At 38.9% G+C, this 16691-nt stretch overlaps 1 protein-coding gene across 3 annotated transcripts in view; it reads left to right on the top strand.

Moving 5' to 3' along the window:
- Positions 1 to 16080, top strand: part of CFTR (CF transmembrane conductance regulator) — a 172430-nt gene extending 156350 nt beyond the window's left edge. For 2 of the 3 annotated variants that reach the window (XM_057732381.1, XM_057732382.1), the window contains 4 exons: positions 3595 to 3684; positions 12279 to 12451; positions 13085 to 13190; positions 14360 to 16080. In XM_057732381.1, coding sequence (XP_057588364.1) covers positions 3595 to 3684; positions 12279 to 12451; positions 13085 to 13190; positions 14360 to 14560 — 570 coding nt within the window. In that variant the 3' untranslated portion in view covers positions 14561 to 16080. Of the gene's footprint in view, positions 1 to 3594; positions 3685 to 5670; positions 5745 to 12278; positions 12452 to 13084; positions 13191 to 14359 lie in introns of those variants that run through there. The other variant, XM_057732383.1, reaches the window with a different exon arrangement.
- Positions 16081 to 16691: the final 611 nt, after the last annotated feature.

The raw sequence follows: 16691 nt of genomic DNA, 5'->3' as shown, positions 1-16691 counted from the left end.
TTCAACAAATAACTTTCTTTCTTTGTAATTTTGAATATGTACCTATTTTAAAGAAAATTAATAAAAATACATTTGGTAAATATTATACATAAGTTATTAGGCTGCTGTGAAAAAAGGCATAACACTTCTCAAGCAAGTACAAAGAAACATCAAAGTTTTAATGGGATGTTAGTACTATTTATTTAAACACACTGGGTTGTGGAAGCTTTTCTTTCAGAAGGAAGGAAAACAGTATGTGCTGAACTCTGACTATGATATTTTCATAGTTTTACTTCTTATGTTCACATAACCCCATTTATTTATTCAGGCAATATCACTGAACATATACTATGTAATGCCTGTGTGCTAATGACAGGGTACACAGCAAAGTTACAGTCTAGGAGAGGAGACGGACAAACATTTAAACAAAATGCTCATATATGCATATGTAATTTTGATATTCACTATAAGCTGTGAATTATGATATCCTATATTGGGGGACCTTATTTGGTTTTAAGAATCAAGAGAGGGTCTGAAGAAGTGACACTGAACTTGGGACCTGAAGGATGTAGTTCGCCGTCGGAAGACGGTAGGGGATGAGATTCCCAAGCTGGGAAGATAGAATGTGTGAAGTGAACTGGGGAAGTGAAGGAAACCCAGATGGCTGGAGTGAAAAAGGGAGTGGAGTAGACAAAGGCACTAAATGAGCCAGACAAAGTAAGAGAGGCTGTATTCTGCAGAGTCTGTAGGGCATCTTAAGGGTTTTACATTTTGCCCTGAATGCAGTGAAAAGCCACTGATGATTTTTTAAAATGACGATGCAATTTATACTTGTAGTGATTGCTTTGGTTGCTAAATGAGAGTGGACTGGAAGGGAGGCAAGAGTGTAAGGAAGGAGATCAATTAGGAGGTTCTTGCAGTGTTCAGAGAAAAATACTGGTGGCTTGAACTATGTGGTGGCTGTAGAGATAGAGAAATAAATGGATTTGCGATATGTTGGGGAAAACATGCACAGGACTGACGATTGGTTCCTTTTAAGAAGATCAGGGAGAAAGATAAGTCATGGATGACTCCAAAGTTTGTAGATTCATAAAAATGAAGGTGCCATCTGTCAAAATGGGAAAGCCCAAAGGTCAAGCAGATTTGAGAAGAAAGGTGGCATCTCCCCATTTTACAATAACACTGAGGCTCAAGGAGATTGGGTTCCTGTTCGTAGGTGTACCTGCCAGGCCAGAGCTGCATTGCCACAGCATCTTCTCAGGGTACCTTGCCTTTAATAACTTCTGTGTCTGCTTTGATGTTATGACACCTTTGGCCTCTACCCACAGTGCTCCAGAAAAATGGCCTTTTCCATTTGGCCAAAGTAAAATATACTATTATGCTGTCCCATTGGATGTGTAAGTCTCTTTGAAAGTTACAAGGAGATTGTAACCCGTATAAAAGCCTTCAACCCAGGTCCTGCATAGGAAGAGAAAGCTAAAATCTCCACTCCCAGTGCAGGAACTGAGCCTGTGAGCAGAGGGGTGAATAGCAGGGCTTGGATTATGACCGTGCTGCTGAGCACTGATGGGCTCTCTGTGGACCCGCTGGGCTGCACCTGCCCAGCCTTTAATCTTTCCTGAGCTCCAGATCGGGAGTAAAAACTGGTCTGCCCAGGACTTAAGGCATTTTGCTATGGTTATGAGGAGCACAGGTTTGGAGACAAACAATCTTAGGTTTGAATTTCAGCTTTACAACTACTAGCTAAGTAACCTTGGTCAAGTCACTTAACTTCTCCCAGCTGTGATTTCTTCATGTACAACAACAAGATCTATTTCATTAGGTTGATAGGAAGATAAAAAGAGATAGCACATGTAAAGAACCTTACCTGGCACATGGTAAACCTGCCATAGACTGGAGCTCTGTGTTCTAGCCTCGGAGTTCCCGGTGGAGACAACTTTAGTGAAGTAATGTATTGGCTTATACTTGGTAAACCCTCACAGTTGTTATTTCTCATCCTTCTCAATAATGCTAGAAACTTTAATGTAAAGAAACATTAAGAGAAAAGATGTGAAAAGCAGTAAATGGCACAATTCCATTGGCAAGCCTTTGAACTTTAGATACTAAATAAAACTAATTGCTTCAATATTGTATTGACTGGTGTTCTCAGAGCCACTTCTTATTTAATGCTCTTTAGTTTATTAGAATCTCCTGATAACAGTTGTCTGCTTTCTTTAGTTTATTTGGATATTACTTTCATTTACTTGGAAGCTTGGAGGAGGATGTACAAATATATCCATCACCTCTTATGATCTTATGAGTCACGTATTTGTCTCTTATATTCACTTCTGTAAAGCAATGGAAGCATCCCTTAGGAACGTGATTTGATATAGATTAAGAAATATCAGCATAAGTCTTCTTGTTGCCTTCTCCAGAGGGTTCCTGAGATGTTTGGCAACAACTTTGTTCTTTAAGCCATAAATTATGCCCGGGGAATGAGGTCTCTCATGTGACTCTCCTTGAACTTGGCTGCCATGGAGGATACTCTCCTTCCACCTGAGAGGCACAGACACCGCTCATCTGGAGCTGACTTACCTTGTGCACTTCCTCACAGATCAGTTGGGCACTGAGTATCCTCTCTTAGCCTAAGGCAATTAGTGAAAACTATAGCTTCAAAAAATTTAGTTCTCAATTCCCCTGACTGGGTATTATTAACCAAAGGCAAAAGAAAAAAGGCAGAGAAGAAAATTTTCTGAATGTTAACATCAAAGTATTTTTCAGTTCACCCATGTGTACACAGAGAGAGAAAGAGACCTATATATTATTATTATTGTTGCATCAGCATTTCCCAGTGAGACAGTGATTTTCTTTAAAAAATCTTTTATTCATATAGGCAGAACTAAGTAGACAGTGATGCAGCAAGTAGGGGTAATAGTAGTGCAATACTTCTTACAGGAAATTAGATTTTCCTTTTGCCACCTCAGCAAGATCCAGCTCATCTTCCTTCCTTCCCTTCTGTGACATGCATTCAGTTAAACAAATATTTGATTTTTGTTCTTCCACTGATTTCTAAGTTGTGACACTCCTGTGCCTGTCTGGTTGTATAAGGAGAAGTGTGCCCTGGTTTGTAGACATATGAACGTATGTGTTTGAGTGTCTATAAATTCATAGAGTTTCAAAATCCCTGAGGAAGCTAGGATTATAAAAGAAATCCAAGGAAAATAAATGAGTAAAATAGGAATTTGTTCTAACAAGTTAATTATAACTCAAACTTATAATTTTAAACTTTAATTTTATATTATGTTTGTTTATAATAAGGAATATTGCTAGGGATAAAAAAATTTAGTTTCCCACAACTTACAGTGATTTCAATTTCTTTATCCTAAGGACATTGCAATTAGAAGTGTTCACAGGGGGCTTCAAATGTAGCTCTAATGTTTTATTTCTTAGAAAAAGATACAAAGCAAATATGATAGAAATTTAAAAATTTAAGAAAACTGGATGGTAAGTACATGGATGTTTGTTGTGTTGTTTAAAAAAATTTTTTTTTCTATTTGGAATATTTCACAGTAAAATAAGGGAAATATACAAAGATGTTTAGGTTATTCATGCTTTCCTCTTTTTTTATTGCTATAGAAAGTTTTCATCTTTTCTGGAACATTTAGAAAAAACTTGGATCCCTATGGACAGTGGAGTGATCAGGAAATATGGAAAGTTGCAGATGAGGTAAGGATGCTCATTGAAATAATTTTGAAAAAGGTTGCTCATACACACGCGAGTGGTTATCATAGCCGAGATAAATTTATACACTTACCTTTGTACATGTATGTGTGTGTGTGTGCATAACTTTCGAATGGAAAACTCTAATATACCTGGAGCACCCAGTTCTTTGGATTAGACCTACCCCTTTCCTCAGTAGTAAGTCTACAACTCTCAGGCCCCAGAGAATAGCATTACTTTGGCCTTCTTCCCAAATGTGCATCACTGAGACATGAGCTAGGAGAGACCCAGACACCTACAACACACCACGATTATTCCCGATGCAGAGGAGCATCTGTCCACACCTTCTCGTCTACTCCCTGTCTGGGTTCTGAAACTTTCCCAGCACAAGAAGGAGGCTTTGGTTTGATATGATATACTTTTCTGGGAAGCAAAGGTTTAGCACAGAAGGGTAATGATCATCCTAGAGCACCTGCAAATGGCTACAATCTTCTCTGGAAGTCGCCAGAAATCAACTGCCTTCAGAGGCTTTGGCCATGAGCACCTCCAGGCAAGATACCACATGACCTAGATGTGACATACTCTGCTCCTTGAGGTCATTAGGACACCACAGGAAATACATGGATTAAAATGGAATCTGAATTCCTAAATAATACCGTGTATTTACCCAACAGGTGGTTCATTATAACCGAAGGCATTGTATGGAGGGATTTAGGATTGGTGGAGAACTAGAGTGGGATTCTTGGTTCCCTTAAGAGATACCCTAGCTATTAACTGATAATTCTTGAAATACAGGCATTACATTTAAGAAAAGGAGAACATGAATTGTTCCAGTTTATTAAACCTGAGGTTTATGTCCAAAGCTCTGGATGGTGACAGAGTGCAGTTATGGGACCTAAGAACATTGAGATTCAAAGGTCTTCTTAGAGAACAGCTTTATTCCACTGTTTCTGACATATTTGGTCCTTGTTGTAAAGCCCAGTTCTGTTTATCCCAAATATTCTTTCCTTTGCTTCCTCCCTTCAGAGTGGATCTTGCCAGAAGCTTTGAAATGCCTGTGAGTGTTAAACACTTACCCATTGAGTGTCTAACCTTAACATGCCCCTAATAAAATGCACTTAGGTTAACCGTCTTCATTATCAAAGTTTCCTTATTACTGAACAAACAGGGGTTTTAAAGAAAACATTAACTAAGTTGCAAGTGACACATTTTAAGGTCTTTGATGTGACTTCAGAGAATGAACTATAGGAACACAATGTGGTGGGAGAGAAACTCTGAAAGGAAGACGTAAGACTTTATAAAATCTGCAAGTATTGCCAAGTCACAAAGTTTATAGGAAATCAGGATCATAAAAATAATCTAAAATTTTAGAAGACCTGGTTAAGTTTTTAAATGCCAATATAATGCAGGAATTTTACCTGTTTAGATTTTTATTTGATCAACCCTTATTTAGGTATATCTTTTTAGTGATCCTTTTAAAAAATAATTTGCTGTTCAAAAACAGAGATGCTGCTGCTGTCCTTGCATTAATGTCATGTGTTTGAGTAGTAGTGACAAGTTTTTGTTGAGGAGGCCTGAGAATAGAGCACAGATGAAAAAGCAACAGCCCAGAGAAGCAGAAAAGGCATGGGGTCAGGGCTTTGGTCCTATATGGTTGATGATACACTTTGCCCAAACAGGACCATTTGGGGATGTGTCAGTTTCTCACCTGGACAGGATACTGGAACAAAAGATGTAAACCAGGACTGACTAGGGCAAACTGGGATTGAATGTCATCTCATCTAGTCCTTTCTGTGACCTTGGTGTGACTTGTTTCTCTGGAGGGAAATGAATCGAGTAACATCAGAGAGTCAAACACTTAAATCTTATCCCAATTTTTCGTAACTCCCCTTTCCCTGAAATGCAAATCAGAAGTGCACGCGATGACAAGAAACACTCTGTTCCTACCTTGGTTTGGGCCCCACACTCCAGTGTGAAACCTTATCTTTGCAGATCTGGACTGGATCGAGTGAAGCCATGAGGAACATGCCTAGTTACAAGCTCTAAGACTTGGAAGCAAAACTGGCCAAAGCAGCTTCCTTACCCTTTGTGCCCTAGGCCCATACCTTCATCTTCACACTGTATGCCTTATCCGTCTATGGATGGATTTAAAGCAAGTCCAAGGGAGGGGAAGAGTTTCAGTCGAAGACCTAGAACTACGAAGGTCTAATTTCCCCATCCCACAGATAAAGAAGCTGTCTGTGGAGACCAGATAGCTTCTCCATAGGAGCACTGACTTAACCAGCTGTATAGACCAGAGAGAGTTTCAAAGAAGGCTGAATATTGAGGAGAAAAAAAGTTGACCCCTAACAGTGTGGTCTAATAAGTTGGTAGGGTTGCTGTAAATTTTCAGGCTAGTATGTATAATGGACCCAGCCTGAGGCCTGGCAAATAATAAGTAGTAAATAAATGTTAGCTATTATAATCATGTTTTTATGAGGTCTTTACCTGGCCGTCTCTTAAATGTTGTTGCTTGACAAAATCCTAACTATTGTCTTACTTTACTATTTTGAGAAGTATCATGCATCCTCTTAGCGCTAACCAATAGCTCTGTGCTGATGACTCCCAAATCTGCTGGTTCCCAGAGCTCCCTAGCTGACATCTCAGCATGGATGCGCATCTTATGTCCATAAGTGAGTTTCTTAGCTGCCCCACCCACACAGTTGTCCTGTATTTCCAATCCCAGCAAATGGCATCACCAGCTTCTCGTTGCCCAAAGCCAAGGCCTGGGGCTCATCCTTGACTCCCAATTGCTCCACCTGTCTCCACATATCATGTCCTGTCAAGGCTGTCTCCGGCAAAAATCTAGAATATATTCACTTTTCTCTGTCCCCATCTCACAGCACTACAAATTCTCATGTGGATTTTTGAAACAGGCTCCTGTCCAGTTTCTCTCTTACTGGCCCCCTACAGTTCATTCTGCTCTTTGCAGCCTTGCATCTGATCACTTGTTTCTCCCCTTCTTATGGCTCCTTATTCCCCTTTGGACAAAGTCCACACTGCTCAATGTGGCTTATAATGTCCGTCATGATTTCGTCTTTGCCTGCTTCTCTAAACTCCCTCCCCAACCACCGCTGCTTACCAATATCCAACTACACTGGATTTCTTTGGTTCCTCTAAGGCACCGTGTGTTCTCTGTTCTCCAGAGGTTTTTTCCTATGCTTTGTGCCTGGGACACCTGCCAGCCCTTCACTACCTGCTCCTCCTTATCATTCAGGCCTCTCCTTATACATCACTTCTTCCCAGAAACCTGCCCTGATGCTCCAGGTGTGAGGGAGGAGCCCCTCCTAGGTGTCCTGTAACTCTACCCCTTTCACAGCTTTCTTCACTCCGAGAGAGATTTGCCTTTTAACTTGTCCACATCCCCCACCGGCTTGTAAGTTACTTGAGGGCAGGGATGGTTCACTGTGGTATTTCTAGAGCTTAGGGTAGTGTTGGGCACGTGGTTGGTCTTCAATAAGTATTGATAGGATGAATGAAAGAATGATTTGATTCATTTACTTAAATAAGTAAATGGTTCATGTGTGATGTATTATGAAGGTAGCCTTATGATTGGTATACAATGGGTGTCACTTAGCAATGAGGACACTGAGCCTTGAGACATCTAGGGGACTTGGCTGAAATGGGTGGTGGGCACAGGAACAGCTGCCGCCCTTGACTTCTGATTCACAGACTGTTTCACCACAGTGAGCTGTCCCAGTGTTGTCTATAATCTCAGGCTCCTTCACCCCCGTCTCAGTGTTACCCAGTGTCATCCAGGCAGCACATCTGCTTGTTCTAGAATGGTTTAGAATTGTTTTAGAAGGATGACTTTTTGGTAATTGTTTGCTTTCTAAATTACTTCTAAAATAGTTTCCTTCCTTACACATCGAGAGTGAGGTAAGTTATTTTAGAGAGCAAGCTAAATAGCAGAAATAGTGGCCTTTTAAGTTAAAAATTTGCCCTGGAAAACCTTCAGAGTAGCAAAAGGAGTGACTAAAGGAGTTGACAGAGTCTATTTTTATAACTGCCCAGTCCAACCACACTTCACTTTTTTCATTTTTTCATGTTTCCTTATCACAAGAGCAAACTCTTGCTCTATAATAAGATTTTGGAGTGCGGCAATAGCAAAAGTCAACACTTTGAAGAAAATGCCTGGTCCTTTACAGACTGTAACACAGTTTTTAGTGTGATATATCACAAAATTTCTTCTTTGTAAATAGCGGTTTGGAAGTTTGTGTGATTTATTAGTTCAACCGCATAAAGCTGGCAAATTCTTTTTTTCCTGAAGTTCTTTCTGCCCACAAATTGTTGATGCTTTGATTTATTTGTAATGGTAAGTTGGAACAAAAATAATTAGAAATGTTTAGATTCCAGTCATTTAAAATTCACCTTAGTTTGGACAGAGCTAAGCTAAAGTTTGTATTTATTTTTAGTCTATTGAAAAATGGTTTGTGACAATAGTGTAAATAACATTAAATTGGGAATATATATGTGTGTATATACATGTATATATTTTTAAAGAATTCTGCTGTTAAAGATCACTACATTAGATGATCTCTGTAGCAAATGCCCTTTAAGTCTCCCCCCCCCCCACACACATAGCCCTTTTCTCTTTGAACAGTAATTTCCCACTTATTATTTTTCTCCCCATCTGAACCATGAGTTCCTTCAAGGCAGAGCCTGGTGTTAATTCATCTTTGAATTCCCAGGTCTGCCATAGTACCTAGAATTCAATAAACTCTCATTAAGAGTCTATTAAGGAATACATGACTAAGCACCCAAACAATCACGAAGTTAATTTAAGCCATTCTTATCAGCATATGGAGTTTGTAACAAGAACTTTATATCTTTTAAAAACCAATTACTAGTCTATCTTGCTTTCCATTTTCTGTCCAAAGCCTGTCACAATATCTGGCAGAAAATAGGTAATTCATACATTTGTTAAATATTCACTGACTTCATATTTAAAGTTTCACTAACGTATGTTGACTTTTCTCTAGTGAATATGGTTTTAAAAGATTTTTACTACACTTGACAGTGAGTAAAACAGTGAGATAGGAATGTGGCAAAATGCACCCTAGATTGGTCTGTCTGTCACTCATTTTATACACTTTTGTTCTCTAAATATTGACAGTGCTATATATTTAGGTACTTATTTACTTGTGTTAAGAAATAATTTCATTTGGGTAAAAAACCACATGCTCTGCTCTTTATCACAGGAAAGTACAAAGTATCACACACTAAAGTAGCTTTCCCAGCATGGCCTTAGGAAACCAGGGTATAATTGGTGTGAATCTAAAGGGAGACTACAGCTGCAGCATTCTTACCAGAGTCTCAACCTTGTTACTAAAACATGATACAAATGACTAGTTGTGACACTTTCTGCTAATTTGCTTTCCAAGGGAACTTGTAAAGGGGAAAATCTTACAAATCATACTGTCACACCAGGAAAGTGTTTCAGTGGCCAGGCCCATGTCTTGGGATTTCCCAGGCTGTAGCAACACTAATAGTTAGGGTGGATAAGATGCTTACCACATGCTTCTGCATGGCAAGCTTTTTCCACAAATTATCTCATTTAATCCCCATTACAAGCCTTTGAAATCTATCCTGGTATTTTCCCCATTTTTTTCCAGTGAGCTAAGTGAGATTTCCAGTAACACACCTGACATCATCAGCAAACAAGTGGTGGAATGCGTACTGAAAGCCACTTCTGTGTGACTTCAGAGCTCCAATCTTTCATCAAGATTTTTCTGGATATTTAATTTGACTTAAAAAAATTCTCAAATATTTCTGATTGATCTGAAAGGAAATACTGACCTATCAGTGTTAAAGAACTTCTTATTTTGTAATTTGTTTTTTAGCAGTTTTATAGAGTCTTAAAGATGAGAAAACGGAGGCACACAGACAGGTGAAGTGACTGGTTTTAGATCACACGCTATATTGGCGGAGCTAAAACCAGCGCTCGTTCATTTACCATTTGTCATTCTTCCTTAAATTTGGATTTATTTATCATTCATCAAAACTGTGTGCGTGCCAGTATCCCAGGGGCTCAGTACACATTTGCTGAACAAATGAATGGACATGTTGAGGTGGACAGCGTGTCCGGCATTGGCACTGAGCTGAAGAGCACGTCTTATTAGTTTCAAAATATTCTTTTCTTCCTTCTTCCAGGTTTATTGAGATATAATTGACATACAGAACTGTGTAAGTTTAAGGTGTACATCATAATGTTCTGATTTACATACACCATGAAATGATTACCACAGTAAGTTTGGTGAATATCCATCATCTCATATAGATACAAAATAAAAAGAAAATCCCCGCCCCCCCCCCCCCCCCCAAAAAAAAAGTGCATGTCTTTATCCTCATGAAGCCGACATTCTAACAGGGGAACTTGCACCCATGCTTCTGTGACTATGTGCGTGACTTCCCTAGAAGATGAACAGGAGTATTTGGACGGGTGCTCCAGGCTAAGCAATGGTAGAAACCTGAGAAAGTCAAGGTCTGTAGTGAACTACAAGCTGAGAGTTTAGTGCTGCTGGAAGTAAAAGTGGAGGGGGCTTGACTCTGGATGGCTTATCTGCCATGTGAGAGATTTTAGTCTGTCAGCAGGAGAGCCACCACCGGATTTAAAACAGAGAAATGATAGAGTCAAACATATTTTAGAAGGATCCCTGCGGGGTTGTTGGGTGACAAATCGACTTGAGATTTACAGTGTGAAACTTGAGTTAATAATGGCCTGGTCTAGAGTTGTTGTGATAGGGCTAACAAGAAGGCGGAAGATTAAGAAGTATTTGGAAGAGGTCCAGGGCTGGAGATAAAGATGAAAAATCATTTGCTTATCAGTGATAGTCTCTAAGAATGAATGAGCTCTCAAAAGGATCATTTGAAGAGTTGGCAATGAGGAAAACTAATATCCAAGGGACAGGAAGAGAGAGTGAGTTACCTACGTGTGATAACAGGAAGAAATGGCCATAGAGGGTATGGTTGCTTATAAGGTAAGGAATAGATATATGAAGAAGGGAAAAAAATGTTCTGTGATCTCAGGCAGTGGAGACAACAGATGCACACTCATTATTTAAGATTTCTAGATGACAGAAGAGGTAGATAGTAAATAATAAAGGAGAACCTGGAGGCAAGTGAGGGGTTTGTTTTTGTTTTAAGAGAGGAGAGATGTAGTAGGTTCACAGGCTGAAGCCAATAAAAAGTGAAAGGTGAAGAAAGAACACGAGTCCTCCAATTCCTCACCCAGGAGCCCTTATTCACATTCTCAGCTACTTAGATCCAAAATTAGTTTTATGTTTGAGTCTTCCAGGATACATCAGAGTAGTCCCCCTTGTCTAATTAATATGTTTACATTCCCTACCATCTCAGAAACTCTTTTCAAACATTAATGAATTTTCACAAAGTGAGGTTGCTTTAATGAGAAATCCAGTCAAGGAAAGGAGTATTGTCTGCAATGCGTATCATGGGCACAGAGTTAATATTTACTGAACAAACACAGTGATGTGGGCCATCTCTGAGTTCATCACTGAACTCATGAGAGTCTGTCTTAAGGCCATTATCTCATTCTGCTTGTATTACAGGTAGGTGGGAACACATCTTACCTCCCAGTACTAAATCCCAGGTTTCCCAAGGGCAGGATATAATCATCTATGTATCTCTTTAGGTCTCAAGCACTCAGCAACACTTGGCAGAAATATACATGTCTAAAGAGCTTCAAAAAAAAAAAAAAAATATATATATAATATATCAGTGCACATTTATTTGAATAAGTGATAAGATGAGGCAAGATTTTGTTTTTTGTCTTATTTTGAAAGAATGGGTTTCTATATCTCATATGCATTTTCAACCTGTTTTTTTCCTATCCAGCTTAAAAAAATAAGCCATTGACCCTAACACAACTCTCATATTGCATCCTAATACTTAAGCACCTTTAAATCTCCAGTAATACACCACTATTTTAACTCCAGTTACTTTTACGTCATAGTTTCATGACTTTCTTAAAGTCAGTTTCTTATGAATTAAAGAGATGAGCAGTGAATTGCCATATGTGGTTTTTGCCATAAATGGCTCCCCAGTTGATTTTTTAATGCTGGCTTTCATGCTTTATTATGACAGAGTAGAGAATGGAAGGTAGCATAAAAGAATCTGTCATGATAGAGTAAGTAACTGCATTCTATACATATTATCTTTCCTAGCACATATTCAATTGGGTTATAATTATCTGTATATGTCTTTATAAACCCTGACTTTGCAGGGACCATGGACCATTTATCATCTCTTTAATCCCTATCAGAGGACCTGGCACAGAATAGGCACTCACTGAAAATCTCAGGAAAGAAAAAGTACAGAGCTGAAACAATCTGTAGACCGATGCTTTAGAGCTGCCAAGATTATACATAGTCTTTTGTTAAATTAAAGCCAAATAGCAGGAATGGTAGGAGGTTGGTATGAAATTTAAACTTTTAGAACTCCTGTGTGTCTTTTCAGATTGTTAGCCTCTTAAGTGTTTTTAAGCCTGTAGTATGTGAGGTACCCCTCCTAACAGCAGTGTTTTTCCTCTTTCTTTTCTGCAGGTTGGACTCAGATCTGTGATAGAGCAGTTTCCTGGGAAGCTTGATTTTGTCCTTGTGGATGGGGGTTGTGTCCTAAGCCACGGCCACAAGCAGCTGATGTGCTTGGCCAGATCTGTTCTCAGTAAAGCAAAGATCTTGCTGCTTGATGAACCCAGTGCTCATTTGGATCCAGTGTGAGTTTCAGAATTCCCGCTCTTCAATAACACAGAGGGAAAAGAATCACTGAGGCCTACTTCGTATTGACACAAATTTCCATCAGGCTGTCATTTCTGCAAGCCTTCTAGATATGAAATAATTGCTTCACTGAGAAAGTTACTATTTGACATGAGCACAAGTGCTTATTTCCTAGTGTAAGAGTTGTGTGTTCTCTTCTAAGTATAATTTTGCAATTTCATACAAACTCTTTCCCCTGATTGATGCGTGATGAAATATTTAGTTACACAGGCATACTTGGATCCTTATGGTTTTCCTTACTCTCCCATTTAACACCATAGGAAATATTTACAACACAGAATAAGAACTGCTAGTGATGCTACATAATGAAAAATACACTTATTTGGGAAACTTTTTTCAAACTGCGTGAATTTTTTTCCCAAGTATTTGTCCTATTTATTTATGAAAACTTAGAATCTGCCCTGTGGTTGGAAAGCTGATTGTGGCTGACTGTGTTGCAACATTACTTTAAAAGGATTCAAGGGAAGATAATTTAAAGAATTAAGTTGATAGAACAATGGGTATGTTATGAAGGATAGAGACAGATTATTAATGTTCTGTGATGTTATATGTGGTCTTTTTTTCTTTTCTAGAACATACCAGATCATTCGAAGAACCCTAAAACAAGCGTTTGCTGATTGTACAGTAATCCTCTCTGAACACAGGATAGAAGCAATGTTGGAATGTCAACGATTTTTGGTGAGTGTTTATAATACCTAAGATCTCATCTCTCCTTTGATTCTTGATAACAATCTCGTGTGTGATAGTTCCTGCAAGTTACAGCAATGTATAAGCTCTTCCTTAAAACGTGTGTCACACAGCTATCCAGCTTTACTCAAAATACCTGCCCAAGTTTCTCACTTTGATCTGTGCAACGAAGTGAGGTTGGAATTCAACAAATCTAAAAATAGCAGCTTATTACTAAGTTACATTAATAAATTAGAATATCTGTACTTCTTGAGTCTTTTATTTGGGGGTCAAGTCAAAAAAAAGACTAAGTCCTGATGCTTTCAGTAACTAAATCTCCCTTGGATGGGGTCCAGGACAGGCCTGGATTGTCTTGCAACCTGGTGTGTGGTTTTAATGCCACAGTTGAAAAGTTTATCTTCTTTTCCTAGCCATTATTTGGAGCTCAGCTTAGCGCCTCTCCCAACCACCTTCTCATTGTGCTTTCAAAACTGTCACAGATTCTTTCAAGTGATATTTACAAATTCCTTGGGGTTTAGTCACAGGGAAATTCTGAGGATGATGTATCACGTCACTTCTGTTAAGGCTTTTGAGGCTCCTGGAGGTAAATGCTTTCCGTACTAAAGCATTGTTATTACCATTATTATTTCTAAGCTTCAAGTGACAAATTAGGCGGCTGACTCAAAACCTCTTGCCCAGGTACGGTCAGGTTCAACTTTAACATGTGAAGGAGGCACAGTAAACTCAGGCACATCGTGACCAGTTTGAATTGTTAAGCTTCAAATCCACTGTTGACAAGGTTCAACTCTATGTGCTGTGTACTTACACTCATTTTTAACGTTAATACATGAGGGATCTAACATGAATAATTCTTGTTTTCAAAGCCCCCTTAGTTCCTCTAAAGTTCTCTGAAGAAGCGCATTGTTCGGTACTATACCAATTAAAAAAAATCTTCCAGCTTCTAAGTAGAAAAGTACAGCTAATTTCACAAATGGTAGAAGCTCCATAAAACAAGAGGACTCAGCAGTGAAGTGAGCTATCCCTGACTGTTCAGACTGCAAGCCTTTGGATGCTGTGTGTTCTTTCTGGCTTTCCTCCTCCTCTGAGCCTGTGCCGTTCTTGCCTTGCTGTGGTCCGCCCTGCCTCCTTGTCCGAGATCTCACTAACAGCCACTTCCCTAGGTCATAGAGGAGAATAGAGTGCGGCAGTACGATTCCATCCAGAGGCTGCTGAGCGAGAAGAGCCTCTTCCGACAGGCGATCAGCCCTGCAGACCGCTTGAAGCTCTTCCCCCACCGCAACTCGAGCAAGCAGAGGTCTCGGTCCAAAATTGCAGCTCTGAAGGAGGAGACGGAAGAAGAGGTGCAAGAAACAAGGCTTTAGAGAGCAGAACAAATGTTTGCCTGGGACTTTCACACGTGGAGTTGCAGAAAAAAAAAGTTTCTGCCTCAGAAAACAAGGATGTTTTTTCAAAAAAGGAAAAATTTGGGTAAGAGGAATTAAGGACGTTCCTCTGGGTCTGGATAAATGGCTTCTTGGCAGTGGTCAAATTGTGTGACAGGTACTTCAAATCCTTGAAGAATTTTCCACTTGTATTTGCAAGCCAGCTTTTCCTGAAAACTTTTCCCTTTGGTGGTCACTGGAAAGGTGGCTGTAAACATCAATCAACTTAATTCTTCAACTTATTGTTTAGTGAAACTTACTCATTTGTATTATTGGAGAACTGTAATCATACTACTTAAGAGATACAATTAAGTAATGATAACTGGAAACTTTAGTGGCTTGTATATGTTTATATACCTTTTTCTCCACTCTCTCCTCGATATTTAAAAACACAGATATATTGTCTGTTAAGGATTCAGACTGTCCCATTTCCAAGCAAGTAAAGGAATGCTGTGAGAGTCACAAGAAAGCCCATCAAAATATGCACCACTCAACATCTAAGTATCAGTCAGGAGACAGAACTTCCCAATCCTGGAAATCAGGGTTAGAACCATTCAGCAATACCCAAATCCAACTACTTCAGACAATCAGAAACCATCCCTTTTCTGGGAAACAGGCTGTTACAGTGCCATGCAGGGAACAAGGATGTAGCTCCCTTGATTTGGAAGTGAACATGTCTGCTTCCAGAAAGTAACAAGCTCATAAGACTTCTGAACTGAAGGATGGCTGGAAAAATGCTTTAATGCAAATTGGTTCAGGAAAACCTTCATAACACAGAAGCTCCAGGTAGAGAGTGTGTAGGCAGATAGGCTGTGGGTGCTACAGGTAGATGTACATGAAATTCAAAGATCTAGATATAGAGAGGGCGATGTGGTGTGTTTTCAGGCTACCTATGTGCACTTCATACTGTATGTACTGAGCGGGAGAGAGAATGGACACACTGAAGAAGAGTCAATCATGAATTCGTTTTATATGCTTCTGTTTTATAATTTTGTGATGCAAATGAAATTTTCTGTAGGAAATATTTATTTTGATAATGTTTCAAACTCATATCTAAATGACTGTATTTTAAGAATGATTATATTATGAATTATATTTGTTATAAAAGAATTTTTATATTTGAAATGTTGACTTTTTATGGCACTAGCTGTTTTTATGATATATTATGTTAAAACTGGGAGAGGGGGGAAACCTTGGGGAATATTGGCCAGGGTCTATGAATTATGTTGTTGGCGTGGAGAGAAACCTTAGGTCCCACACAGATGTGTATACACACACCTGTATGATTCCCGGCCAGCACACTGGTTCCCTCTTAGATGTAGTTCTAAAGAAAAGGATACCACAAAATCTGACTGCCCCTATCAAGGATACACTGCCTTTTCAACTCCTGACTAACCCTTAAGATTGCATTCTATTTATTCCTATAAGAAAATATCATGTGTCAATAAAATCCATATACTTGTGTGAAACTTAGCTGTTTTCAGGTGTGTTCATTAATCGTGTCTCATTGATGTCTTATTTCAGTCTCTAAGGATCATGGAACACAGACATGAGTCTTCCCTTTAGATATAGCTTCTTGAGAATCCCACAAGAGTTAAGACACTAGAAAATTATTTCTTTTTTTAAATTGTGGTAAAATATACATAACCTAAAATTTACTATTTTAACCATTTCTAAATGTACAGTTCAGTGGCTTTAAGTACATTCACATTGTTGTACAATCATTATTATGAACCATCCACAGAAATTTTTTCATCTTGCAAAACTGAAACTACAGCCATTAAACAAAACTCCTTTTTTATCCTTTCCCCTAGCTCCTGGCAACTTCTGTCTTTGGTCTCTATGAATTTAACTACTCTAAGTCCCTCATATGAGTGGAATCATATAGTATTTGTCCTTTTGTGACTGGCTTATTTCACTTAATAATAATGTCTTCAGGTTCATCATGTTGTAGCATATGTCAGAATTTTCTTTTTAAGGCTGAATGATATATTCCATTGCAGGTACATATATATGACATTTTGCTTCTCCATTCATTTGTCAGTGGACACCTAGGTTGCTTCCACTTTTG

This window comes from Hippopotamus amphibius, chromosome 4 (genome assembly GCF_030028045.1).
Source record: "Hippopotamus amphibius kiboko isolate mHipAmp2 chromosome 4, mHipAmp2.hap2, whole genome shotgun sequence".
Taxonomy (NCBI): Eukaryota; Metazoa; Chordata; class Mammalia; order Artiodactyla; family Hippopotamidae; genus Hippopotamus; species Hippopotamus amphibius.
Note: the sequence above shows the minus strand (reverse complement) of the source record. Positions and strands in the feature narration are given on the sequence as shown.